The 24481-nt window shown below is 39.7% G+C and overlaps 1 protein-coding gene and 1 pseudogene across 1 annotated transcript in view; one reads left to right on the forward strand and one right to left on the reverse strand.

The window, feature by feature from the left end:
* The first annotated feature begins 1085 nt into the window (after positions 1 to 1085).
* Positions 1086 to 24481, forward strand: part of robo3 (roundabout, axon guidance receptor, homolog 3 (Drosophila)) — a 166322-nt gene continuing 142926 nt past the window's right edge. The window contains exon 1 of the mRNA XM_085363356.1: positions 1086 to 1260. Coding sequence (XP_085219482.1) covers positions 1086 to 1260 — 175 coding nt within the window. The remainder of the gene's footprint in view (positions 1261 to 24481) is intronic.
* Positions 20131 to 20761, reverse strand: LOC146623783 (uncharacterized; annotated as a pseudogene).

Raw genomic sequence — 24481 nt, forward strand, 5'->3', positions numbered from 1 at the left:
AATTAAAGATGGCTGCTATACAGTGTTATTGTTATGTTTGCTATGCATGTTTGAAAATGAGTTAATTGCTGAGTAAGTTTGTTTCTTTGACTTTTTAAAAATTAAATGAATTAAAGTGATTTTCTGCTGCTTAGTTTAAAACAAACACTGATGCTATAGGATAGGATGCTGTAACCAACTTACACTTTACTGCTGAGAAAGTCATTTTAGAGACAGAGCCACTCTGGTATTTGTTGATGTGGACATTGGAAAAAGTCTGCATGCAATGTGCTTTGAAAATGTGGAACAGCAGGAAACAAACACTGCCAGCAGGAGTTTAGTTAGTCCCAGGTTTGTTTGTCCAACACATACCGTATGTGTTCATTTATGCATATGTGATGACCTTTTTTGGACGTATGGTTAAGATGGTGACGATGCGTCTTTTCACCTCCTTTTCTCCACCGCCCTGATTCACAGCCTCCTGGGATGATTATTAATCTAATAATTAAACATTTATTGCCAACAGCACCTGCTCTCTCTCACTCCTCTGAAACCCTCAGGACCCCACCGCAGAGAGAGAGCGCGAGAGAGGAGGAGAGCTGGAGAGGGAGGGAGGGACACAGGAGGAGCCAGAGGGAGGGGTTGGAGAGAGGAGAGCAATTCGAAAGGGTCATCATCACATTGCTGGATTCTTTTACACCAGCGAGAAGCTGTTGTTTTGTATGGCGGCAGACAGCATGTGAAGTTATTTGATCCCAGAACAAAAGAAACAAGGAGGAAGGAACAATCCGATGCTGGGAGGGATTCACAGCGAGGGGCCCCTGACTCAGTCTGACATCTACAAGCAATTAATCTCCTAATCGTCTGACTTCTTTTCACTCACTTTTATTTTTTATTCAAGATTTCTCTGCTTTTTTTCTTCAAAATGTTTGGAAATGTCTGATTCAACTTGAGATGAAAAGAGCATCTCTTTAGCTCTTCTTAACCCCGAGTAAGGAGGAAAAGCATATTCAGCAGCAGGCAGAGTCACACTTTTAAAATTAACAGAGTGAGAGAGACAGTGAGAAGTACAGAGAGAGGGAGTGCAGGTCCCTCTGTGCACCACGATGCTGCGCTACCTGATCAAGACCTTGTTGCAGATGAATCTGTTCACAGACACCATCCGAAACCCTTCCAATGGAACTGATGTCTACTTCAACGGCTCCCTGCAATCCTTCAACGGCTCCCTGCCGCCCTTCAACAGCTCGCTGTTCGAGTGGGGAAACTTCACCGGCTTCAACGGTAAGTGTATCTTCCCCTCATTAACCCCCCATCTTCAACCTCCTCAAAACACACATGGCATTCTTGAACAAGACACCTGAGTCTCTGTTGCAACGGGGATCTGAAACTGAAAAGGAAAATGTGACCTCGTGTGAGGTCACTGGAGATAAACAGATGTAATGTCAGGATTCATATCATTCATATACTCCTGGACACTCTTGTGTCCAGGAGTATATGACGATCAGCAAACATAAAGTGTTGTTACTAGACTATAGTAGAAGGTGTTGATCTTTAAGCGTAAACTTTATGATCTAAACTTTCTAATCACATGTCCATCCTTCAGTTACCACCGAACCAATACTGCATCCCCACTTGCCTCATGCTTTCTTCTCGCAGGGAAATTAAAAAGGGGAGTTGGGAGTCAGCAAACTGGCATCACATACTTGTCAGGGTGTTTTTGTGGGCTATGAGTGAAATGTGACAGAGACACAGTATTACCCAATAACACCGCCTGTTTTGCAGAACCGTGAGTGGCAGCCTGCTCACTCTGCTAAATGAAGCTGTCTGCTGTCAGGCACGATGCACCCAAACTGTCAGATCTTTTTAACTTTCGCCATCAAGCTCATCTTTACCCAGTGATGAAGCTCAGAGCTGTGTTGGCTTTGTTTTTTTCCTTTTTGCTCTGGGCGGAATTTATTAATGTCTGCTTTTTTATGGTTCTGGTAGGAGTTTTGTTGTTAACATGTGACTACACGTTACATACCATATATATATATATATATATATATATATATATATATATATATATATATATATATATACACACACACATATATATATATACACACACATATATAAGTATATACATTGAGTGAGATAGAGAGAGAATGAGAGTGTTAGTGCAAGTGTACAGGGGTAGAGTTCTGTAGTTATGTCCAGACATTGGCACTCTCTTTGTGATTGCGTGGGTGTATACTGTCACAGAAGAGAGTGATGCTTCCCTTTGATGAGTGGACATGGGTGTGAAAGGTGCATTTGCTTCTGAGCCACCCATTCCCTCCTCCCTCCTGTCCCCATAGCCAGCTTCAAACAGCCTCAATAATGCCGAGTTTATAGCTTCTTTTTCATTGCCATCACACTTCTATTTCTCTCTCTCTCTTGCCATCTGTAAACTCTAATGGAGTGTAGATTGAGTGTTTGTGGGGTTCACTCCTAAAATCTATAGAGAAAGTAAGCAGGAGAGGCAGCAATGAATCTATTGAGGCTGGAGCAGAGAAACACAGTCTGATAGGCTGATAGACAGACATGCCTGCTGTGCATCTCAGCCTCATATTCTTGGGAATCTTTCTCTGTAGCTCACAGAAATTGAATCCCCCCCTTCAGTCTTTAAGTGATATAGATATATTCAGGCAGCCACTTGAGGACGTGTGGGGTTAGATGTAATAGTTTGACTAATCAATGATCAATGAGGGAAGGTATAAAAGCTTTTTTCTTTTGTGAACATGTCACAGAGATGTGGATTGACTATATGAAAGGAAAGAAAACGATAACCTCTGATATCTAAATTACATCCTGCAAAAGTAATCATTGTCCAGATTTGCACTGCAACCCCGCAAAGACACATACATATTTAAAAACCATAATAGAGACGTATTTTCCTGGCCCCCATGTGCTGATTCATCACTGGGGAGGGGATGGGTGGTCAAACTGTGGGTATCCAGGCGAGAAGCTCAATAGCAAGTCAGTGGGCGGACAGCTCGTGTGGGTCAACCTGGAGCTCAGAGGGAGGCTCAATGGGAAAATCAATGCAGCCCGATAACCAATTTGGGAAATAATGGACATCACAGCACTATAGTGGACTGCTGGTACATTTATCAGTTCATTCACTCTCTGCCTCTCACTCTGTCTCTGTTTCTTTCTTTATCACACCTCTTCTGTTGACTGTTTCTTTTACTCCTTTAACTGACAGTCACTAATTGAGGTTCATTCATTTGCAATTGATTGTTGGAAGCTTGTTTCTTATTATATTTACAACTTTGCTTCCTTATGTTGTTGTTCAATTTGGTTTCAGAAGAATTTATTCAAAAGATGTTGTTTGAATTTTTTTAGTCATTTAATAAAGAACGAAAAAGTGATTTTTGTCATAAATGATGAACTTTAAATAATTCTTCCCTGAATCGAAGGATTAAAACAATTCTTCTCTGCTGCTGCACTCTGGCTCCAGCACCAGACTATGGAGATACATTCATAATCCATAGGAGCCTTCTGAACCTCCACTTGGTTCAATAAGTGAGACAGGTGCTCTTTGGGGAACAGATGCTTGAATCAGAGTTGAGATATTCAGCTTGTGAATCAATATGAAGAGTGTTCAGGAGCTGTGATGCACAAGTACCGTGAACGAAATCACTTTAATTTTTCAAAGATGTAAAAGCATAATGTAATCAAGCCTTTAAAAAGAATATTTGAATGAAAAATTAATAAGATTTTCTCTTTTAAGATTGTCACTGAACGGCCACATTTAAAATCACTGTACTTCTGATATATATTTTATGTAGTTATTGAATTTTATAGACATAAAGACCTCTGAATTTGGGCTCTTGTGGGTGGAGATACCAGTGGTCAAGTTGTATGTGTGTGCTCTAATGGAACCATTTAACCATTTTATGGAGGTCAGCTTAGTCCCTCTTTGCTTTTTTCACTTCAACTCTGGAATAAACGTGTGTGTGTGTGTGTGTTCAGTGCAGTACAGTTACTTCTAAATATGTATATTTTGCATATATCAATATGCAAAATCCCCTAAAAAAGTACTCTCCCACACACAACATCCAAAACTACTTTTATTTGTGCAGAAGCAGGGTCGCCTGCAGAATCTTTATCAAGGGAAATCAGCATTTAATACAATCACTTCTGTTCATTTTACACACTATTTCAACACTCTGAAATCAAAAACAGCCTATTGAAGCTCTAGAAATGTGGTGCCCTGATGCCCACCGGGAGGAACATTAAACTTGCTCCTGCTGTGCTGGATGTTAAGTATGATGGCTGTTTGCTGTTAATGGGGCTCTCAATCTAGTAGAGAGTACATATGTGCAGAGGGCTTTGGAGCTATAACACAAAATGGATATTGAAAAAATGTTTTACCTTCTACATCCTGCATTCCTCATTTAATGGTTAGATAGTATAGATGTATTATTAATAAATGACTAGGGAGCATTCAGGAAGCCAAACATCTTTATTCATAGTATGCACAAAGGTCTGGAAACCACTAGTTGTTTCACCTCAGCTACTGTCACTGTCCCTGCCTCTTTCTCTGTCTCACATCTCATAGACTCGAGACATGGATGGTCCAATACACTGAGATGCATGCTAATTTAAAGGCACTGAAAACGCAGACACAGATGCCATTTCACCTCTTACTTACTGTCAAAGCTGGTTCCAGCTCCAGCACAAAGTCTGCATCATTAGATGTGACCTTTCTCTTTGAGCTTGTGCTGATGCTGGCAGTGCGACCGCAGCTGGGACTTTGTAGCAGGTTAGAAAGAGAATGCCTGATGACCAGTGAGAGCTCAGTAGTGGCTGGCCAGGCACACTATGGTGGAGGGTGGGAGGTGCGGATATTTAGACGCCACATACTGATGGCATCAATCCAAAGCAAGCACACTATCACAATAAACCTGGCAATGCAATGTCAGATAGACCAACTTTTCTTTTAACTCACTCATTATTAAAAAAAACAATAGGATTCAATACTGTGTCTCTAAAAAGAATGAGGTACTTCAACAGAGCACACAATCCTTTTAAAAAGGATCTGTTTGTATCACACCTTGTCAAAATGAAGACAGCTACAGTGCACAACTGTAGTAAAAGCTATCAGCATGACATGGTCCACAATACTCAAAAAAATCAACACGTAACTTAAAGTGCTTCTCTTGTCATATAGAGATGCTTTAGTTGGGATGGTGAATGCAGGAGTATGACAAACATCTAAACAAAATGGTATTTTAAGTACAATTAAGCCTCAATCAGATTATGATTTCCGCAACTGTGAAGCTGGCATAATGGTTTTTAAAAGCAGAAATTCATGTCTGAAAACATGAAAAGACTAACAGCATCCACAAAGCCAAACTGGCACATGTACACAACTTATAGGAACGGTGATATCAAGGAGTAATTAATGACTACAGAAAGTTAGGTTTCAAGTGGAGGCTATGAAATATATGATATAAGAGGACCAACATACTTATACAAGACTAGAGTCTCTGGTAGTTTCTTTGTAGAAATCTGCACAACCTCATTAGGCAAAATAAAACAGTGATACCTCCAGGATGGTGCAGATGAAGATGCGTGCAAAATTGAAGGTGGATGATGTTAATTTCAGTAAAAACAACACTGTCATCATCATCACTTGCACATTCTGCTCTGGCCATCTATCCCTTTATCTTGCTCACTCCCACGAGCTGCTCTGCCTCACTTCAATTTACGTCAGCTCACCTTGATTTATCGGCATGTCTGCTGCATAAACAGTATTACACATTGTGTGAATACATAACTAAAGGGAAATTAAAAAACGCCAGCGATTGCCTTGTGAATATATCTGTGTGTGTTTGTTTAGCTACTCAAGGATCTAAGTCACTGCATATTCATCTCCTGTTCCTCTCCATCCATTCCATGCTCCTTCACCTTATCCCTTCATCCATCCCTCCCATATTCCCCATTAAGAAACCTCCTCAGCTTCCTCCCGCAGAGGAGGCTCAACAACAGCTCGGCAGTCCGACCAGGTAGCCCATTACTGCCAGATCATCTTCACGTATTTTCAGCTGCTGTCAGCTTGAGCCTGCTCATCGCAGTTTCCATTACCTGCTGCATCACTGATAAGCTTATCATCCACAATTTCACTTTAAAGCCCCAATTTGTCGCTGCAGTAGGGGGGGCGACTGTTTGAAGAATTGTCACGTAACTGCTCGCATGATTGGTCCCATCGAGCTTTTCTTTCCATACGCAATTTTCACAGATTTGAAAGATTGTAAAAGTTTCTTTGGCATGGGTATATTTACATCTGCCATTTGAGAATTGAAACACCTTTATATATCAAGGTAAATTTTTCTGTTAGACATTACGACAAGGATAAATGGCTGATTGAACGGACTGATTGCAAATCTTTCTCTCCTTTCATGCTGAGATTTTACACCAGACAGACCCTTTTGTCATGCTTTTCATGCTTATTTCCCCTGTGTCTGAGATCATATGCAGAATTATGTACATAACTGAGCTGGAATGGAAATTAGGGAGCATCTGTGGCAATGATGAACATGGAGGAGAGGGGACTAAGTAGAGACAGAGAGAGAGAGGGCAAAAGATGCTACTTTGCAAATAGAAGAGAGCTCTGCATATGCTAATAGCAACTTGGAAACCTTCCTCCATCACACCAAGGATTTCTCCAGGTGGTGAACGCAAGCAGATACTGATGAAGACGTACAGTTCTGTGAAAAATATTTAAATAAATACAAAATGATGATTTCATCGATTAAGGGAAAAAATTACCCAAACGTACCTGGCCCTAACCTCCTAATAACGTGTTTCATAACCTGTGACTTGGGAAAATGAAGACTGACCACTGTTTTAAATATGGTTCATTATGTTTTTAATTTTGTTCATAGTTTGCTTTGGCTTAGATATTAGCTTCAAAACTGAAAAGGTGGACAGACTCAGCATTTGACCCATGGATGGCTCCTGATAAACATCAAAGACCCTCAGAGTTATTGTAGTTCAGTTCATCCAAATGTAGTTGAGACATTTTAGTATTTTCAGTATTCTGCAGAATCACTGCTGCCCATCAGTGCCATTTGGATCCCTAAAATTCTTCAATTATATGCTCCAGTTATACTAAGATCTTAATTTGCTGACAACATCACAGATGCACAATCAATCAAATCCCTCATCACTAGAAGACAAAAAAAGAGGTTTAGCCTTCATGAGGACTCCTTATAAATTATCTACACTTCCATTCTCAATGACTCCCACTTCATTGCTTTAAACAGACTGGCTGCATGATTCATTTGGGAGCTCCCAGACAAGGAGGTGGTCAATCAAAATGAGGGGTTAAGTGTGTTGACGACTCAGGGGTCAGCAAGAGAGGTTGTGGCCCTTAACCCAGCGACAAACACCCTCTAACCCTGACAACATAATAACAGAGGGAGCTTCCTGGGGATATTAAGTGTGATGACATAGTTCTTTTGTTTATCACATCTGCCTTACGCCATTGTTATTCCAATCAGTGTGATTAGTTATGACAAGGTGTAAGCAATGTCCTGTCCAAGCTGATCACTGAATTAAGTGAATGTAGTAAAGTGGAACATAAACGTGTCTTAAACTGAAACCATTCATGTACTTTAAATGAAACACACATCATAACGCAAACATTGCTTTCCCGAAGTCAGATCTTGCATCATCATTATGGACTAATGGAACAACCAGTATGCATGGTATTCTTCTCATCAAAGTCATTTTTTCCCTGTGTTTAACAAATGGAGTTACAACAGAAACCCAGCGTAAGTAGAGTGAAGGCATGAAGTGCATGTTTTTAAATGCAAATTGAATGCTGGTGCAGTAAAATGACTTAGGCTGTCTCCTGCACACACAAAGTGAAGTAAATGTCAATATTCTATATTTGCTAACACTATGCAGACAGGTAAAAACACAAAAGCTATTAGCAAAGGCAGAAAACAAATCTCCCTCTTTTCTGCTCTCACAACCATACACATACAATCTAATACATATAGCCGTCTCCAAAATCCATGTCAAATCACAGCCCCATTGCCAATTATCTTCTGAATCCTTTGGAGGGAAGGAAACTTGCAATGACAACCCTGTAGTGTCAACACAATTGGTTATGCATGGTTATGAATACTAAGATATAAAAACAAAGTGAAGAGTGCAGATCATGATGGGTTTGTGTAACATACCGTAATAAGTTTTCCTTCTGCTCCTTTCTGTGTTTTCAGTATATGAATTCTAGGTGAATGTGAACAGATGTGATGGATTAAAATGTTAAACAAGGCTATAGAAGGAATTTGTTCTGCCATTGTTTAGTTTTGTTATCTTCTGAGAGATTTCTTTTTTCAATCATTTCTATTCATTTTAATGTAACTGTGAGTTAAAGCAGCGGGGGAATATAAAATCATACCTCTGAATTGTAGGATTCCTGCTTCTGTTTGTAAGATTACAACAAATGGTTACACAATGGAATCGACTGCAATCACAGAGCTGCTTTGATTAAAGATTTTGATCTCTCTTTGTTCCTCTTACTTTCTTCTTTTTTGCATCTAACACTTGTAGACTCTTGTCTTAGCTAAATCTCCCTTGGAAATGAGACCTTTGATTTCGCTGGGATTAGGCTGAGTAAAAACGAAGCCTGAATTAATTAAAACCAGAAGAGCAGCTGCTCATTTAGGAGTTCTTGCACTGTTAAAAAAAGGAATCTTTGAATCTTTAAAGAGAAAACAGGCCGAGATAAATACAAAAATAACAGTCAGTATGCTTGAAAATACCTCATCAATGGTTTGATTTGTTCAATGTTATTTGATGCATGATCAGAATATCTGCATTGTCACATGCCAATAATGATTCATTATATAGGCCTGAGCTTAAATCATACGAGCTGGTGGTGCAACGATCACTTGGTAATTACTGAGTAAACCCTAATTAATAAGAGCAGTCAGTCTGTGACCTGCTTGGCATCCCTGTACATGCACATATACACAAATGCAGTCACACACACGCAGGACAAACAAAAGGCCTAAACTGAATTGACTTGATCAGAAATGTTCACTTCTCCTCTATGTCCAACTCCAAATGGCTAACACATAAAGACTAAAGTTAACTCTTAATTGCTGTCATATAAATGTAACTAGGTGCTTAATATCATATATATCAAATTTATATCAAATTTTGGCATTTATTTTCATTTTTGCTTGTGCCTTAAGTGAAAATCAGACTTTGGACAGATTAAAATAAAAAAATATGAAGTAAATCCTATTCCGATTACAGTTTATTGGATTTAACTGTGTGAAATAATAAACAGAAAATGACTCATAAACTCATAAAATCCTTTGGCTTCTCCTCCACTAAAGACTATTTGATGTCCTGCTTTGTAAATACAGAAAAAGCTAAAATATAATTAATTTGTATATTTTTGGTTTGGAATCAGATCCTCTTATGCTAATGAACTGTTGTTATTTTTCATTATGTAAGGGTTTAAACATATTTGCACCTGAGCTGCCCAGTATAACCAGTCTCCCATGTGTAGGCCAAGCTGGGAGCAGATGGCAGTCTGATTCATCCACTTTCCTTGTTCTGCTGCCCCGAGTCAGGTGACTCAAAACTGCTGCCATCCAGTCACACTCTTAATGCTGATGTAAACTGATATCCTGAACCTTTTTTAGTGACGTTACTACTGTCGGGTAAGCTTCATAAAGTGAAATGTTGATCTAAGAAACATCGCTCAGTTCAAATCAGTTTTTCTAATGATTTCTATCCTGATGGGTCTCTTCTGGGATGCTAGTGGCTATCAATACAACTGAATGGTTTGGTCTGAGGATAAAAATGATGTGAATGCTGGATAACAAGCCCACATTTTTGACATCCAAATTAGACAGTGCCCTTTCAAACAGTGTGGGCCCACAGTAGTGGTGAATTGTGAGACTGTGGGGGCAAACCCACACTTATCCTCAAGTGGATGTGCCCACATAAAACCAACAGCAGTTTTGCCCGTTGGGGCCCTATATGGGCTTTCTTGGAGAAACTTCTCTTCGGGCCATAGAAAACCTATATTACTATATGTAGTAATTTTGCCCCTAAGAAGGAATTCAGTGAGCTTCAGTTTTCAGTGCCCACATGTGGCCCATGTAACATGTATAATACAGTGGAGCCAGACAGCAAACTGTGGGTCTCAGTACTGGTGTGAAATGTGGGGCACGTCTGGGTCACCATGGGCGTCCTTCTGGGTCCCACCAGAGCAATTAGTGAAATGCTCTGTATTGCCCCCCAGCACGTACACACAGTTTTTCTAAAATGTTGTTCAAGCAGAATGCAGAATACTAGGACACGTTAGTCATATATTAAACATTTCTGAGATGTTACCAGCCCAGCCTTTTCAAATCCAACCTGCCAATGGATCCAATCTGGTATTCAAAGCCAAAGCGTACTGACCCAATTCTGAAGTGCCAAATGGAAACAATATATATGGGAAAAACTAGTAAAAAGTGACAGTCAGAAGATGTAATGAGAAAAATGTCAAAGACAATTTTGGATGATGGATGGGTGGAAGAAATATCTCAGAAAGCGAGATTATGTTAAAGGTGAAAAGCCAGACACTTCCAGAAGAAAAGATAAAAGAGCTACGGAAGATGACAAAGCTATTGGAATTTCTTGACCAGTCACGCTGGGTTGTGTTTGAAACACAAGGTCAATAAATGCACACATGCTATGAAAACAAATGTACATGTAAGACTGGAAGGGAAGCAGCTGCTCTCCACAGTTACATTGTGGATTGATATCATGAGGCCAATTCTCTCAAGGAGCAGAAGCCATGATGACTCCAGTTTTAAACAGTGAGACTACACTTCTCTGAGGTAAGAGTGAAACACCATCTGTACAGTAACCATAGCATAACATACATCCCATTATGATCACGTAAATACTTCTTAAAGTTAATACTTTTTAAAGGTTACAATCCTTTAAATCTTAGATAAACAATGAGATCATTATTATTATCATAAGTATAAAAACAATTCCTCAGTGATTGGAGAATATCATCAAAAGGCCAAATCTGAATACATTTGCAATGATAATATTATTCAGCTTTATTTTTGGAGCACTTTTTGAAACAAAGTTCTACATGCAAGTTAATTTTTTTTTTTTGCAAATGTCATATTTTAATTGCTATGAGATGTGGCTGAAAGGTCCAAACCACAGAGACCTGGGCAACCCTGGTAAGACGAACCACAGAGGAAACCTATGTGAGGACAGTATGTAACCTGACGATCTGAGACGCTGTATGTCCTCTATAAAATTATTATAAAACTAAAAGAAAAAAAATCCATCACACAGTACCACCACAGAGACATCTAGGTGGGTCCCAAATTCAAATATTTTGGCATATCTATGACAACCAGCCACAGAAAAAAAGTCTCTCTGGTGTCCATCAGTTACAGATTACATAAGAAACAGAAGACACCGGAACAACATAAATCTACGAGTTCCCTACAAGTTCTGCTAAAGGTGCTCACACAAATATTTGATCTCCACTTTTCCTTGGTGCCTAAAATATTTGCTCATAACTGAATATGTCTATAATGTATATGGTTAAACAGACCAAACTATAAGGACTGTGTTTAAATTGTGTTACACACTGACAAAGCTAAAGAATTATTGCAGAGGACATGGAGTGAGGTGAACAGCAGCATGGCATATTGTGAGGGAAAGGACAGAGAAACAGTGACTCACAGTACAGTTCAAAGTGAATTGTGAAGCGTGAGTGTGCTGAGAGCCACAGGACAACAATGGAAACTGATATTTTCAGGAACTGTAATAAATGTATTAAGATGGGAGCTCTTCTTGCCGTTCACCAGCCTGATTACCATAAAGCTATTTATTAGGCTGATTTCCCGGGCTGAGAGCAACCACGACCAGGGAAAGGCGCGGAGGGGGTCGAGACCACGGGGAAAGGCTGACAGAAGGTTAAGGGCAAGTCGCCATGGAAACACACTGGGAGGATAGCAGGGAGTTATTGGAAATATTAGACATCCAGTTGCAGGTGGAGAGATGCAGAGCATGAGGTGAAGGGTCAGAGATAAGTATCAGGTCTTGTGTGCACACCATGGGGAGTTTCCGTAATGGCAGCCAGTTCAAGGTGCCATGAAAGTTAAATAAGCTGCGACTCTTACAGGTGGCTAAGCAGTTCAGTGTTCGTGCAAAAAAATCATATGCAATTAGCCTCATTATAGAAGCTTACCGTGCACACAACTCTAATCTATGTACACCCCCTCACATGCATGAACACTTCCTGCAGGTCTTCATTAGTGCTAATCAGGCGCTTGCTGCTGGCCACAGCGGGGTACACTGACACCACTTCCACTGCTGTCTCTTACTGTTCACATAATGTTCCATACAATAATATATTGTACAAATTGATGTTCAGCAAAAATTTAGAGCACTGGCTTCGGATTTGTAAAGTTGCTGGAAGTGAAGTGTGTACATGTATACATTTTTCTATAAAAGTATCTGATAATGAAGGTAAAATTTCACAGCAATCAGTATATAATTTTAAATCACAAAATCTGACCATGTGTGACTCGTGTCAAATTGCACTTATGTTTGTTATTATTTCTTAAATTCCCACAAAATTATTTCAGTTAAAGTTTAAATATTTATTTGTTCATTTATTTAAGGATATAACTATAGATAAGTTTTTTTAATTTTATTTTTTACTATAAATAACAGCCCATTAGACACCATCATTGGAGCAATTTTACACACAAGCTTTCAAGATTTATTTTATTTTACCCCAGATTTGGGAAAATCTTTAGTTAGCCAATGCACAGGCTTGCATGCTTGCATGGGTGTCATTGTCCACTAAATGTGTATATCCATAGGAACTGGCTGCTTCAGAGTTGGCTTATGAGTAGTGCTAGTATCAGTACTCAAGAAAAGTAATGTAATATCCCCATCCTAAAGAGGACATTTTGTACCATCATTCTTCATTTTTTCAGTATGAACACAAAGCTGAGAGCGCAAAGCAAAGATGATAGCGAGCCCAGTGAGACAGACATTACTGCCGTTGTTACTTTTTGAAGATCAGGTTCTGACTGCCATGATCTCAGCCTGAAAACCACTCAGGGTGTTTGGCCAGCTTAGCGTTAGCAATTCTGTCTGTGGCTTGAAAAGAAGAGATGTTCTGTTAGCAATATAGTTTTGTTTCTGTCCTGGATGCAGTTTCCACTCTTGTCTTTTTGAACAAAAAAAAAAAAAATTATGTCCATGTCTCATCTGCCAGTTTCTCCCACTTGCACACAAATCAGCTGATTGAAGTGCAGGAGCAAACAGAAATGTTTGTTTGATGGTTTTTAAGGAAGGGGGAGTAAGGAGGAAAAGGCAAAGTGCATGTTTAGTTGTAGTTTAAAGCAGTTTTTAATAAATGTGTGTAATAAATTGCACTTTTGTTTATACACAACCTTTGAGTGGCCATATTCAGATGATGCATTGCTGGCAATTTGTTTACTTAATGTATTCTGCAAAGTGCATTGTTTTAAGTTGATGGAGTGGTTGTATTTCGTTAGGGTAATGCCTTATTTTTGATCCTGTAAAACAGAAATGACTGACTGTGTCTGCATTGTTTTTCTCTTTAAGAAATTAAAACTCGGCGCTGGAAGCAAGATGTTATTTTTAGAAATCATCAAACTCCTAGATGTTTGGGTGCTCTGGAGGTAAATTATACATGTTTCTGCACCTTCAGGCTTAAGATATGAAGGACTGCACATATGATTAATACGTTGAGACAATGTAACTGGATAAAATGTCATCATCTGCCTCCTCACCTCAAGCTTATATCCTGAACTGAGGTCAGGGCTCTAACAAACCAATACTTGCATAAAGATGCTTATTTATTCTGGATAGTGTCACCATCACTCACTGTCAACAGATTACACACGTAGACAGCAAACTGGCTAAACAACAAGAGCTGGTTTATAGTTAACATACTAGCTAACATTGAGCACTAAACATTACGCGAGCTAGTGTTACTTTTCTGTTAGAGCCGCTTCAAAGAAAGCGTCACTAACACCGGCTAACAGCAGCCATCATCAGCAAAACCATCAGCGCTTACCGACAGTAAAGTTAAGGACATCTCCAACACCTCATCTCAGCATCACTGTCGTTGGACAGACGTCAGCTTCACTGACTCACTGACTTGGACTACTTTCACAAGGTTTTACAGCCTCCATTAAAGTAAATAAACATGGACATTAGCTGAGGTAAACAGCAGACTAAGAGCCTGCACTCACTACAGGTGAGCCCAGAGCTGTTTGTACTAAAGTCGCCCCTGTATCTAGGATTACGCACTTGAACTGGGAGAGGTAAGAAAATAAACACGATAAACTTACATCTACTGGTAAGATTTTACACTGTAACTATAAACTGTGGTTAGCTAAAAAATAACATTTTTTTTAAGTCATTAATATGCTGATTTTTGGCACAGATCCTGTGTAGAGGGATAGTTAGCTAACCAGAAATTGTCCTAATTATTGTCTTATAACATTACTTATAACTGATTGATAGGGGCTGACATAATTATTCAACAATCAAAGCATTAAAACATTTTTTAGTGATCAGGTTTTGCCTGTGTGTGTGTGTGTGTGTGTGTGTGTGTGTGTGTGTGTGTGTGTGTGTGTGTGTGTGTGGCTGTCATAGTAAAAACACAATGCACGTTAATCCAAAATACTGGAAATATTAGTGTCAGTATTAGCCAGATTGCTTATTGTATAGCAGTTTAGGGTTTTTGAATTGAACTGAACTGCCCATATGGAAAAGATATATATAAATCTTATAAAGTTTGAATCTGTCTTGTGTGAAACTCGTATGAAAAGCATATAAGAGTGAAAACGGATATAAGATCCCTTGAAAAATTATATAATGAAACTTGTATGTTTTGGATACTTACTAAAACAATGTATGAAAGTAATGAGAAAGTGGCCACTTTCATGAGTAAATCATGTAAGCCTTACATGATTTACTCATGAAAGTGGCCACTTTCATGAGTAATCACATATAAGTTTTTACTATTTCTTTTCCATATGGGTGAGTATCAAGTTGCTCAAAAAGTGCATGAAAATTTAAGAGTTTATAGTAGAGCAGGGTGATATAACCAAAAATATTTAACACGATATACATTTGAAAATTTGCGATAAAGATATAACTGACGATATAATTGACACTAGACATTATTAGTGCAAAAAAAAAACCCATCAATGTATTTTCACTTAAACAAGCAGCTGTTTTTTATGTGCATTAAAGTTATATAAAGTTATATAAAATGTAATGTAAACCAAAAGGCATTTCCAGTGGAAACTGGCCGACATATCCTCAGCATAACCATGTATAATATCCACAAAACTTAAAAAGAGGTTATACACACACAATACGGTAACATTATGTTGAAGCACAGTAAGTATCACTCCGCGAGGCTCCTGCCTACGATAGCCGTAATGCGCCGACAATCCATCAAGCGGTGTGGGTTCGTAGCTTAGCAAAGTCGTACTGAAACATTTGACAGATTTTCGAGATAAAATCGTTTCCAGGTCAGTAAACACAACCAGAGTTCATACATAAGGCACAAGGGATTATAAGGGACACTGTCGATTTTCAGAGAAATCAAAGGACTGATTTTAAGTGTGACGTATTTTCCAAAAAACACGGTAATAACGACGGCCCGCTAGCATGCTCTACCAAAAATAGTGCTTTGTTGTGTATCTGACGGACGAAAGCTAAACCAGTTCCACCACTGAAGCTGCAACATTTTTACAAACCAGTTCTGGTTCATCTGTTTCATTTAACGATCCGCTTTCGCCCTTCTCATTCTCCGCCATGCTTTTTCCGCTATGTGCATATGTAAACAAAGGCACTGAGCATGCGCGTTTTGCCCATATTCTATCGCGATATTTCATTTTCTTATCGTTGCCCAACATTATACCGGTATTACCGTGAACGGTATGATATGGCCCAGCCCTAGTTTATAGTTATATTAAAAACTAAGTATAAATCATAAATACAAGAACAGGAATCATTTTATGCTTTTAGAGGTCAGTCCTTCAAACATTAAGCTACTAAAGACTTTCTTTAACCTTTGATCTGCTCTTTCTTTCAATAATCTATTGAATTATTCAAGTCTTTTTTTCCCATTTGGATGTTTTAGTAAAAAAATGTCCACAGTTTTACTTGCAGTAAAGGAGGAATTAACACACTTACCTAAAACATAACTTGCAGCACCTCAGAAGGATGAAAGCTTTCACATACACCCACGCACACACCCACACTGTGTAGACAGAGAGTTAATAGGCAGGTCGTTCTGTTTATAACTCTCCTTGCCACCGGTGCTGTTAGGCTCATAAGTTATTAATACAAATCGATGCCGCGAGTTCTTCTTGTTACTGTAAGTGAGCTGTGTTGGTTAAGCTGCTGGCCTTTTTGCCTCGGTTTGAATATATCTTACTTTGTAATAGTAGTTGGAATATTTAAAATGTCTATTACCATCCAACGTCACACTCATTTACACCGGCTGACAGATTCCAGTTCTTGTTTCTGACCTCACTGCACTTACATGCAGGGCCTGTCCCAGCTGACTCTGAGTTAGAGGCTTAATAGTACGAGGTGTGTCACTGATTTACCAGTCTGGTCACAGCTGGTCCATCACACTGCTGATATATAAACAGAATTTCAAATGTTTAAACATACTTTAAAACAAAATATATATGAAGATCAATAAAATAAAACACTAAACTACTGCTAACTGTGAAAATATAAAATGCCAGCGCCTAAAACAGTGAAATTCAAAAATCAGTTTCTTTCTTTCTTTGGAGAGTTAGGAAAAGAGAGTAAAAAGCATAAGCAGTAGACATATGCTTATAAAACTGTTGTCTAAGCTTAAAATATGCAAGCAATGCTAATTCCTGACACATTGGGCAGCACAGAGCATGACCTTATTATCTTCTCTTGAAATGAACAGGTGAGAAGTGCAGAAATGTCCAGCAGCTGTGCTGGGCTGACCTCATCACTGTGAGGATGTAATATTCTGAAAGCTTGACAGAGGTGCTGCAGTTACGTTCACCTCCATACAAAGAAAACAAGCTGTTTTAGGAAGACGACTGTAGTAATATGGGTCATATATGATGCCACCTGACTGACAACATGGGCCTTTGTTCCAGACGTAAATATTTACTGAAAATAAATCCACATCTGCTTTGACTTGTCCACTGCGCTGCATATCAAGCAGTGCTGTTATTATAAAGGTGGGTTTACCTTCAAAAAATTTAAAATGATTCGTCCCTCTGAAAACAACTGAAGCTGCAGAAAAGCAGCCAGTAGGGGGGAAGGGGATAAAACCACATCAGTGTGCACAAAATAATATTCATGTGTGGCTGCCAGCGTGTTTGGATAATGAATTCAACATTTAGATGAAACAGAATAGGAAAATGGGCAAAACACAAAAGAGGAAAACAAGTGTTTTGATCCATGAATGTGGGATGAGTACAGGCTTCGTGTGACATTTTTAAAACTTTTATTTTAATACATATTTTATTTTCATATTTTTTGATTATTTTGTTGACTATTTATTATTTTGTCACGTGTGAATTGATGATGTGCTGTAAGGTTCTGTTTCATTATGCTCAGTTTGTGTTGTGTTGATGTTTGTTATGCAGCGCTGCTCCACCCAGATCCTGGCTGTGTAAATGTTTATCCGCATGAATTTTCTCAGTCAGTCGGATTTTTCAATTATTATAATAAAATGCACAGATTCCTGATACTTCAGCAAAAAATTTTATTTTGACTTTCTCATAAGCAAATCTGATAGTTTCTTTCAGTAACTTTATCACATTGTAGTACAAAGCAGCTTTTTTGGATAAACTTCTGTCATGAAAAAGATCACATAGAGTCATACTGAGTATAAAGCTCTGTGTGCTGCTCTCTTCCTCCCTCTGTTTTCAGTTCCTTCATGCTTTGCATTTGAAAAAGTTGAGTCAGTAAAATAAATATATAATCCCCTTCATGTCAGTCCACCTCTGACAGAACTCGATCAAAGGAAGAGGACCGCTCTGAGTTTGAGTGAAACACTTGTGGTTTAAAGTCAAACTCAGAGCAAAAGGTGGAAATCATTTGCTTTGTTTTTAGTCACTAGCCGCTGCTGGGCGAAGAGAGGAAAGTAGGAAACGGCTTCTTTTTTCATTCTACATCAATTTATTTAGTCTCAGAACAAAACAAAAGAACAGGTATTAGTTTGTTCTGTGGTGAAAACAGAACATTGCTGGTGTTTAGTCACTTTATATGAGCTGATGCTATGCTGAACTATGTCCTTTAGCTATGGTACAAAAGCACTGGTTATAAGAACAAGTGTGTCCTCCAGTGGCTCACAGGAGCCTCTGACACGCAGTTGGTCACCCGACTCTAGAACTTGATTTTCCAAGTCTCATCTCACATAGGTCTGTATCCAACCAGTGTCATGGCATAAACTTAAAAAAAGGAATAATTGTATATAACACTAGCACAGTGACACAGTCATGTCACTGTGAGGTATTCTGTACATCTGTGGTTCCCTCTAGTGGTTTGATAAGTGAAGTTCCGTCTCATCAGACCAGCAGGAAAACATCTGAGACACACTGGATGCAGAGCTTTCAATCTGCAGCAGCTGCTGGACTCATCCATGAATGCAGAAGGAGCAGAGAAGGAAAGGGTCCTTTGGGAATTCCCTCGGGAATTTTTAATGTGCTGGGCTACATTATCTCTGTAATACCAGTTTTAAACACCAGATGTCAGCGATAGATCCCTGTATGTGTATTTCCAAATCTGAATGGGTCCAAATCCATGGCTATAGTGTTTTTTTATATACAGCCATGACAAATACCTTTATAAAATGAGCCTTTAAGAAGAATAAAAGTAAAAAGACCGGATCGGATCATTTAGCACAGTGTATCCTGAGTGATTGTGATAACTGGCCTCTACATTTATGGTATCCTCAGTTCTTAGCACAATTGGAAAGGCACATGGCATTTATTTTTCACACTTCTTCTCAGCAGATTTCAGTAACTCAGTACATCAGAAAGTAATAAGTAAGAAATAAGCTAACGCAGAGATGGACAAACGCCAGGAGAGAAAGATGTAAGGTTATTTTGAAAGTGAGTGGATCAGCAAATGATGTTTGCATCAGATCTCATTTTAGTTTCTTTCTGTTTCTTTTCTGTGATCAGACATTAGATCTGTCCTTCACTTATGTAAAATGATCTGGTTATTTCATGTTGAAACTGAACAGACTAACCTGGGATGTTTAGCATTATGGAAGTTTACATCAGTGGACTATGTTGGAATGGTTCAGGGCCTGTTATTTGATGGTCACTGTTAGGTTAGATGGCAGGGATTATTTAGTATTTAAGCTGATGAAAAATAATAGTCCACATACCGAAGGGGAGCATTTTTCTGAAGAAAATAAGTATTTTTATTTTGATAATTTATGTACAATTTGCCGGCAAAATGGGATGAATATAACTCAGGAGGTAGAGGAGGTCATTTACTAATTGGAAGGAAGGTTGTTGGTTTGATTCCTGCATGCCTAAGTATCCTCGGGAAAGATAGTGAACCCCAAGTTGCTCTCTGATGTTTTCATTTGAATGTAACCGTGTGTTTGACACTAGATCAATCAATCAATCAATTAAGGCTTTATTCGCCACATGCAGGTTGCCCTGTAGTGAAATGGGACACCGCCCCCCCGACCATACATACACAACACAGACATCACATGGGGTTACAGGTCGGAGATCCCAAGAGGGAGCAAGCATTGAAGGCGTTTGGAAAGGGAGGGGGGATGAGTGTCTGCATATCAGTGTATGTGTGTGTCTGCGTGTCCATAGTTCAGCTGAGACAGTGTCCTTCGCCCTGCCAGGCTAAGTAAACAGTCTTCCAGCCAACCCAGGTGGCCTTGCATGGAATGGGAAGGAACAGACTCAACACAGTCGTTATCAGGGAGTTTTTGTTCAGCTCCAGCCTTGAGCTCACAGCTGGCGCCGAAGGGGTAGCCGCATTATGATGGTGGTTTTTCTTTGACAAACAACTCATGAGAATTTCAAGCTGTTTTTAACACTCCGACACTGGTCTCTCCATCTCCCGTTGGATAGCTGCCAGTTTCTCCATGATGTTATTAACTTTCAATTCCGTGGTCTTGTCAGTCTTTTGCTCACAGAGCACATTCTGAGACCTCACGACCGCAGCCAACTGATCCACGATGTAATCCAACTTCCGCCCCGAAGTGTTGTTCCGGGTGGATTCTTCCCCAATGTACTCCAATATACGCTCAGAGGTATTATTCTGAGTATTTACTGCAGCCATAAGCACCTCCAAGCTCTTAACCATGCTGCATTTAGTTAGCCCTTTCTGAGAAGCCGCACCTCGTCCCATCGTTTCAATCCCAGCAGGCAGCCTTGTGGGGATTTGAACAGCCGGTTCTGCGTTCTTAATTCTCCGATAAGCCAGGGCCAAGCCAGCTCCGATCAACAAGAACCCTGTTATCATGGTTCCGAATAGGTAGATATCTTCAGTGTCCTCGATCGACAGTCCCGCCAGGCACACGATCCTCCATTTCTGCCACCCGTCCATCGTGTATCCGGCAGGGAAAGTCCCTCCAGGGCACTCGGGCTCTCCCCTTTCTCAGACTTCTCGTTGAGAAAAGGGTGTCAGTAGCATTCAGAGACCAGTTGATCAAATCCATAATTCTCTTTTAGGATTTTTAGACACAGACTGTGAGACAGTGTGCCAGGGAAGTGAAAAAAAAGCACGAGACAAGACAAGGACATAAGAAGCTAAGCAGGGAAGATAAGGGAGAGGAGAGGAGAAAAGTGCGACCCCCTTCGCTGAGAGCCAAACAAGAAGATGGAACTCAGTTAGACATAGAAAGAAGAGCTTGTGTGAAAGCGTGAATGGAGCAGGTTGTAAAAAATGCTTTGAGTAAGATCCAGTCCAGGGTTACCAGTAATACAGTTGTATGTGTAGTTAATGGCTTCCTTTGTTGAATAAATGCTTCTAAAACAGTTAACCTCATCGTCTGCTCATAGTTCTTCAGCCAGGAATGAGCTACAGTAGACTCTGAGCATATTTAAAAGAGTAAAAGTCAGCACGACAGCATGTTTTAATGTGGCCGAATTTGTCTTTCTAAACAGTGGAAACAACCCACTGTGTGCCCAACTCACGTTTGACCACTAGGTGGTGACAGAGATCTTTTAGTGGTGTTAGAAACTAGAACTTCAATTGTAGACTATAACCTATCGCTGTATGTTTAATAGAAAAATGAGGGGGGTTTGGTTTCTATTTTAAGAGCACTGTCTGTCATAGTAGCTTGACTATAAACCTCTGCCTTCCTCGCATTTGTTTCTGCATGTTAAAGGATCATCTCTTCTTTAGTTTGTCTGATGTTTGGTGGGTTTTGTTGGATAGCTGTGACAGGTGAGGGGGCGTCACTGATCTGAAATACCCCCTTCTTAACCCGTTCCACTCTCAGACATACCTACATCCATCACTCTCCCTGGCATGCTGACACGCCCCCTCTCCATCTATTGTGGATATGTGCATTTGTGTGGGTGGGCCCACTGTTCTTTCCTTATGGAAATTGGAAAATATACATTCATATGTATGCACTCTCTGCACCAGCACTATTAATGTTTTATGCAACGTTTAAATTAAGTGAAGGACAAGACATAATAGCTGCAGCTTGAATGGAGGAACGAGTCGCTTTTAGCCTTGAGTGACTCTTCCACTTTAGTCACTCTAACAGACTTTTAAAGCTTTTTATTCATTCTGAGAGAGCGGCTGCAATTAAAATGTAGTTAGCCACAGTATCCTGAAAAGGATGCCATGACGTTTTGAGTTCAGTCTACTTGCCGGTCTTTGTTAAAGTCAAAGAAAATACAGTCTACATTTTGGAAGGTTCTAACTTCTCAACAATAGGATGTAGAGTCGCTGCTGCACCTGAAAGTTAAATCTCAAAGATGGAGGGTAAAAAGATACTATATGTTCACATGCCAGTACAGACTCTTCTATAGCTCAAATTAATTTAGACTTCCAGTGAGTACGCATCTTTTCCAGTAGAGGTAGAGAAACAGAGAAGAAAACAAGTGCTGTGATTCTCCACCTGTAAACACGTCCTGTCTCTGTGCAGATGTGCTCATAGTGCGTCTCCCTTCAGCACGTTCTCACTAACAGTTCGGGCAACAGGAAATAGAAGACATGAGAGGAATGGCAGAATATTGCTCTTCACATTTGGCTTGTTTTTCTAATGTGCGAGATGCACATCATAACATAATTTGCTATAGGTGAGCAGCATCTGGTATCAGTGAGCACTTTGGGGAGATTGGATGTGATCCAGGAGTGTCCCTCCCCTCTCCTCGTCCGCTTTCATTTTCTCTCTTTTCGCTCTCCTCTGCAGCCGTCCCACTTGCAGGTCTTTTACCTTTCTAAATATATCTTTGCCCTGAGCATTTTGCCTTCCCACCTCCACTGTGCATTGATTCTCTTCTAGCATTGATCTGAAATCCACTATCTGTGTGTGACCGTGTGGGTTTAAGCATGAGCGCCTCTCCAATTGCGTGGAGGTGTGTATGCAGATCCACAAACATTATGAGAATGTGTGCTCCAGATTTAGCGAATTGATTTTTTTCCTTTTCCTTTTTTTGGGCTTTTTTTTTGACCTAGTGTCCCTTTAGTTCTGCTCTCGAGTTCTAAAATGTAAATGTCTCTGACAGAGTCTTTAGACTTTGACAGCTGTGCTCTTCTTTGAGCAGGACACTGCTTTGAATCAGGGCGTGCATTCTACACATGAACCTCCCAAATCACAATAGCTCCTTTGCTTAGCATATGAAAAGAGCAACTGAAACCAAAATGCCTTTTATCTCTCAGTCAAATCCTGTTTCTCCTCCTGTTTTAATTAAAATATTTGTCATTTGAAGCACAGACCGAATTTATATCCAAGTCAGTTCACCAGGATATGAAACTGTTCCACTCTAGTGTTCTTACAGAGCTAAATAATGACAGTGTGAAGGTGGCTACATCATCCTTTGCAGCAACCCTTTCTCCAGGTCAGGCTGAAGTAATGAAACAGTCACAAAGCGCTCACAGTACCTGTGAATCCCACTCCAGCCAGACTTCAGTTTTATTGTGGCGTGGTGCAAAAAAGAAAAGAAAAGAAAAGAAAAGAAAAAGAGAGCCTGTCCCTGTGCGTTTGCAAGGAGGCCGCCACTGATGGATTAAAAAAGACATGGGTGGAGAAGGGGAAGGATTTGCCTGCTCACTGCTTGGCTACTTGGGGGTATCGCACAGCCACAAGCTGAAATTCATTTTTCCCCCTCACACAGTTCCCATCACAGTTTTGTCAGAGAGGCAATCGATGCCCAGGCACTATAGTTCTGATATATGCTGCTGCCAGTGGGGCATGATGTATGCTTGCTGTCCCGTGGACGGGCTGTGTGCAACTTCTGCTACTCCCGAGTGAGTAAAGCCATTAGAGGAATCAAATTAAAATGTTTTCAATTTTAGAGTACATCTGTACTTTATTAAAGTATTTCTGGGTTTCTGTGTATATGTTATACTTTATACTTATATTTACTAATGCAAATATTGTACTTTGTACTCAGTAGTTCTTATTGTGCTTTAGTAACTTGATGATTTGATGCAGACACTAGTCCCCCTCTTTCTGTGCCAGCCCATTTTAAAAACATCTTCAAACATCTCTGTGACACACTCATGGTGGTGTTTAACATTTCATACGTCCTTCATCTTCAGTTCACCTGGCGGCTCAGCACAGTGTGCATATCAGCTCTCATTTATTGTGTCTGGGGAAGAAAACTCTTGCTAGCGTTCTGTTTTCTCAATGAACAACAAAGCTTCCATAGAAATACGACGCTGTGGTTATGGTTCCATCATTAGCTCCTGGTGTCTGAGCAGGAGGTAACAGTGTCAGGACATAATGGTGTCTTTGTTAACTCTGACAGCTGTTAATTTCAGGCTGGCTTTGAAACTTCAAGGGATGTATTTAAAATGTCACATAATCAATAAAGCGTGCATAAATCACAGCACAGCACAGCATGCATCAGAACGTCTGCAGGAAACTGAACTGAAAACATTAAATTAAGCATAAAAGAAACAAGCATTCTCTTCTGAGGGTTGCTGTGCAGCAAGAACAAGGTCTGAGTGAGCAACACAAACCTTTCTGATGTGTGTCTGTGTAAGTGTGACAGAGAAATTTATATAGATATATGTTGGGTTTTCTTCCTCCTTTTTCTATTTTTAACCTTAAAATAGTGCAAAATGGAAAGACCCCTATTCTGTGTAATAACTGTCCTTTTGATAACAAATATTTATTTGCTAATTTGTAATCTGAAATCCTGTTATCTGAATTAGTATACTCACAATCTGATAACTTCCAGTCAAAGTAAGTGAT

This window comes from Diplotaxodon limnothrissa, linkage group LG10 (assembly GCF_057381915.1).
Source record: "Diplotaxodon limnothrissa isolate DT_005_m linkage group LG10, D_limnothrissa_male_GT1.1, whole genome shotgun sequence".
In the NCBI taxonomy this organism is placed as follows: Eukaryota; Metazoa; Chordata; class Actinopteri; order Cichliformes; family Cichlidae; genus Diplotaxodon; species Diplotaxodon limnothrissa.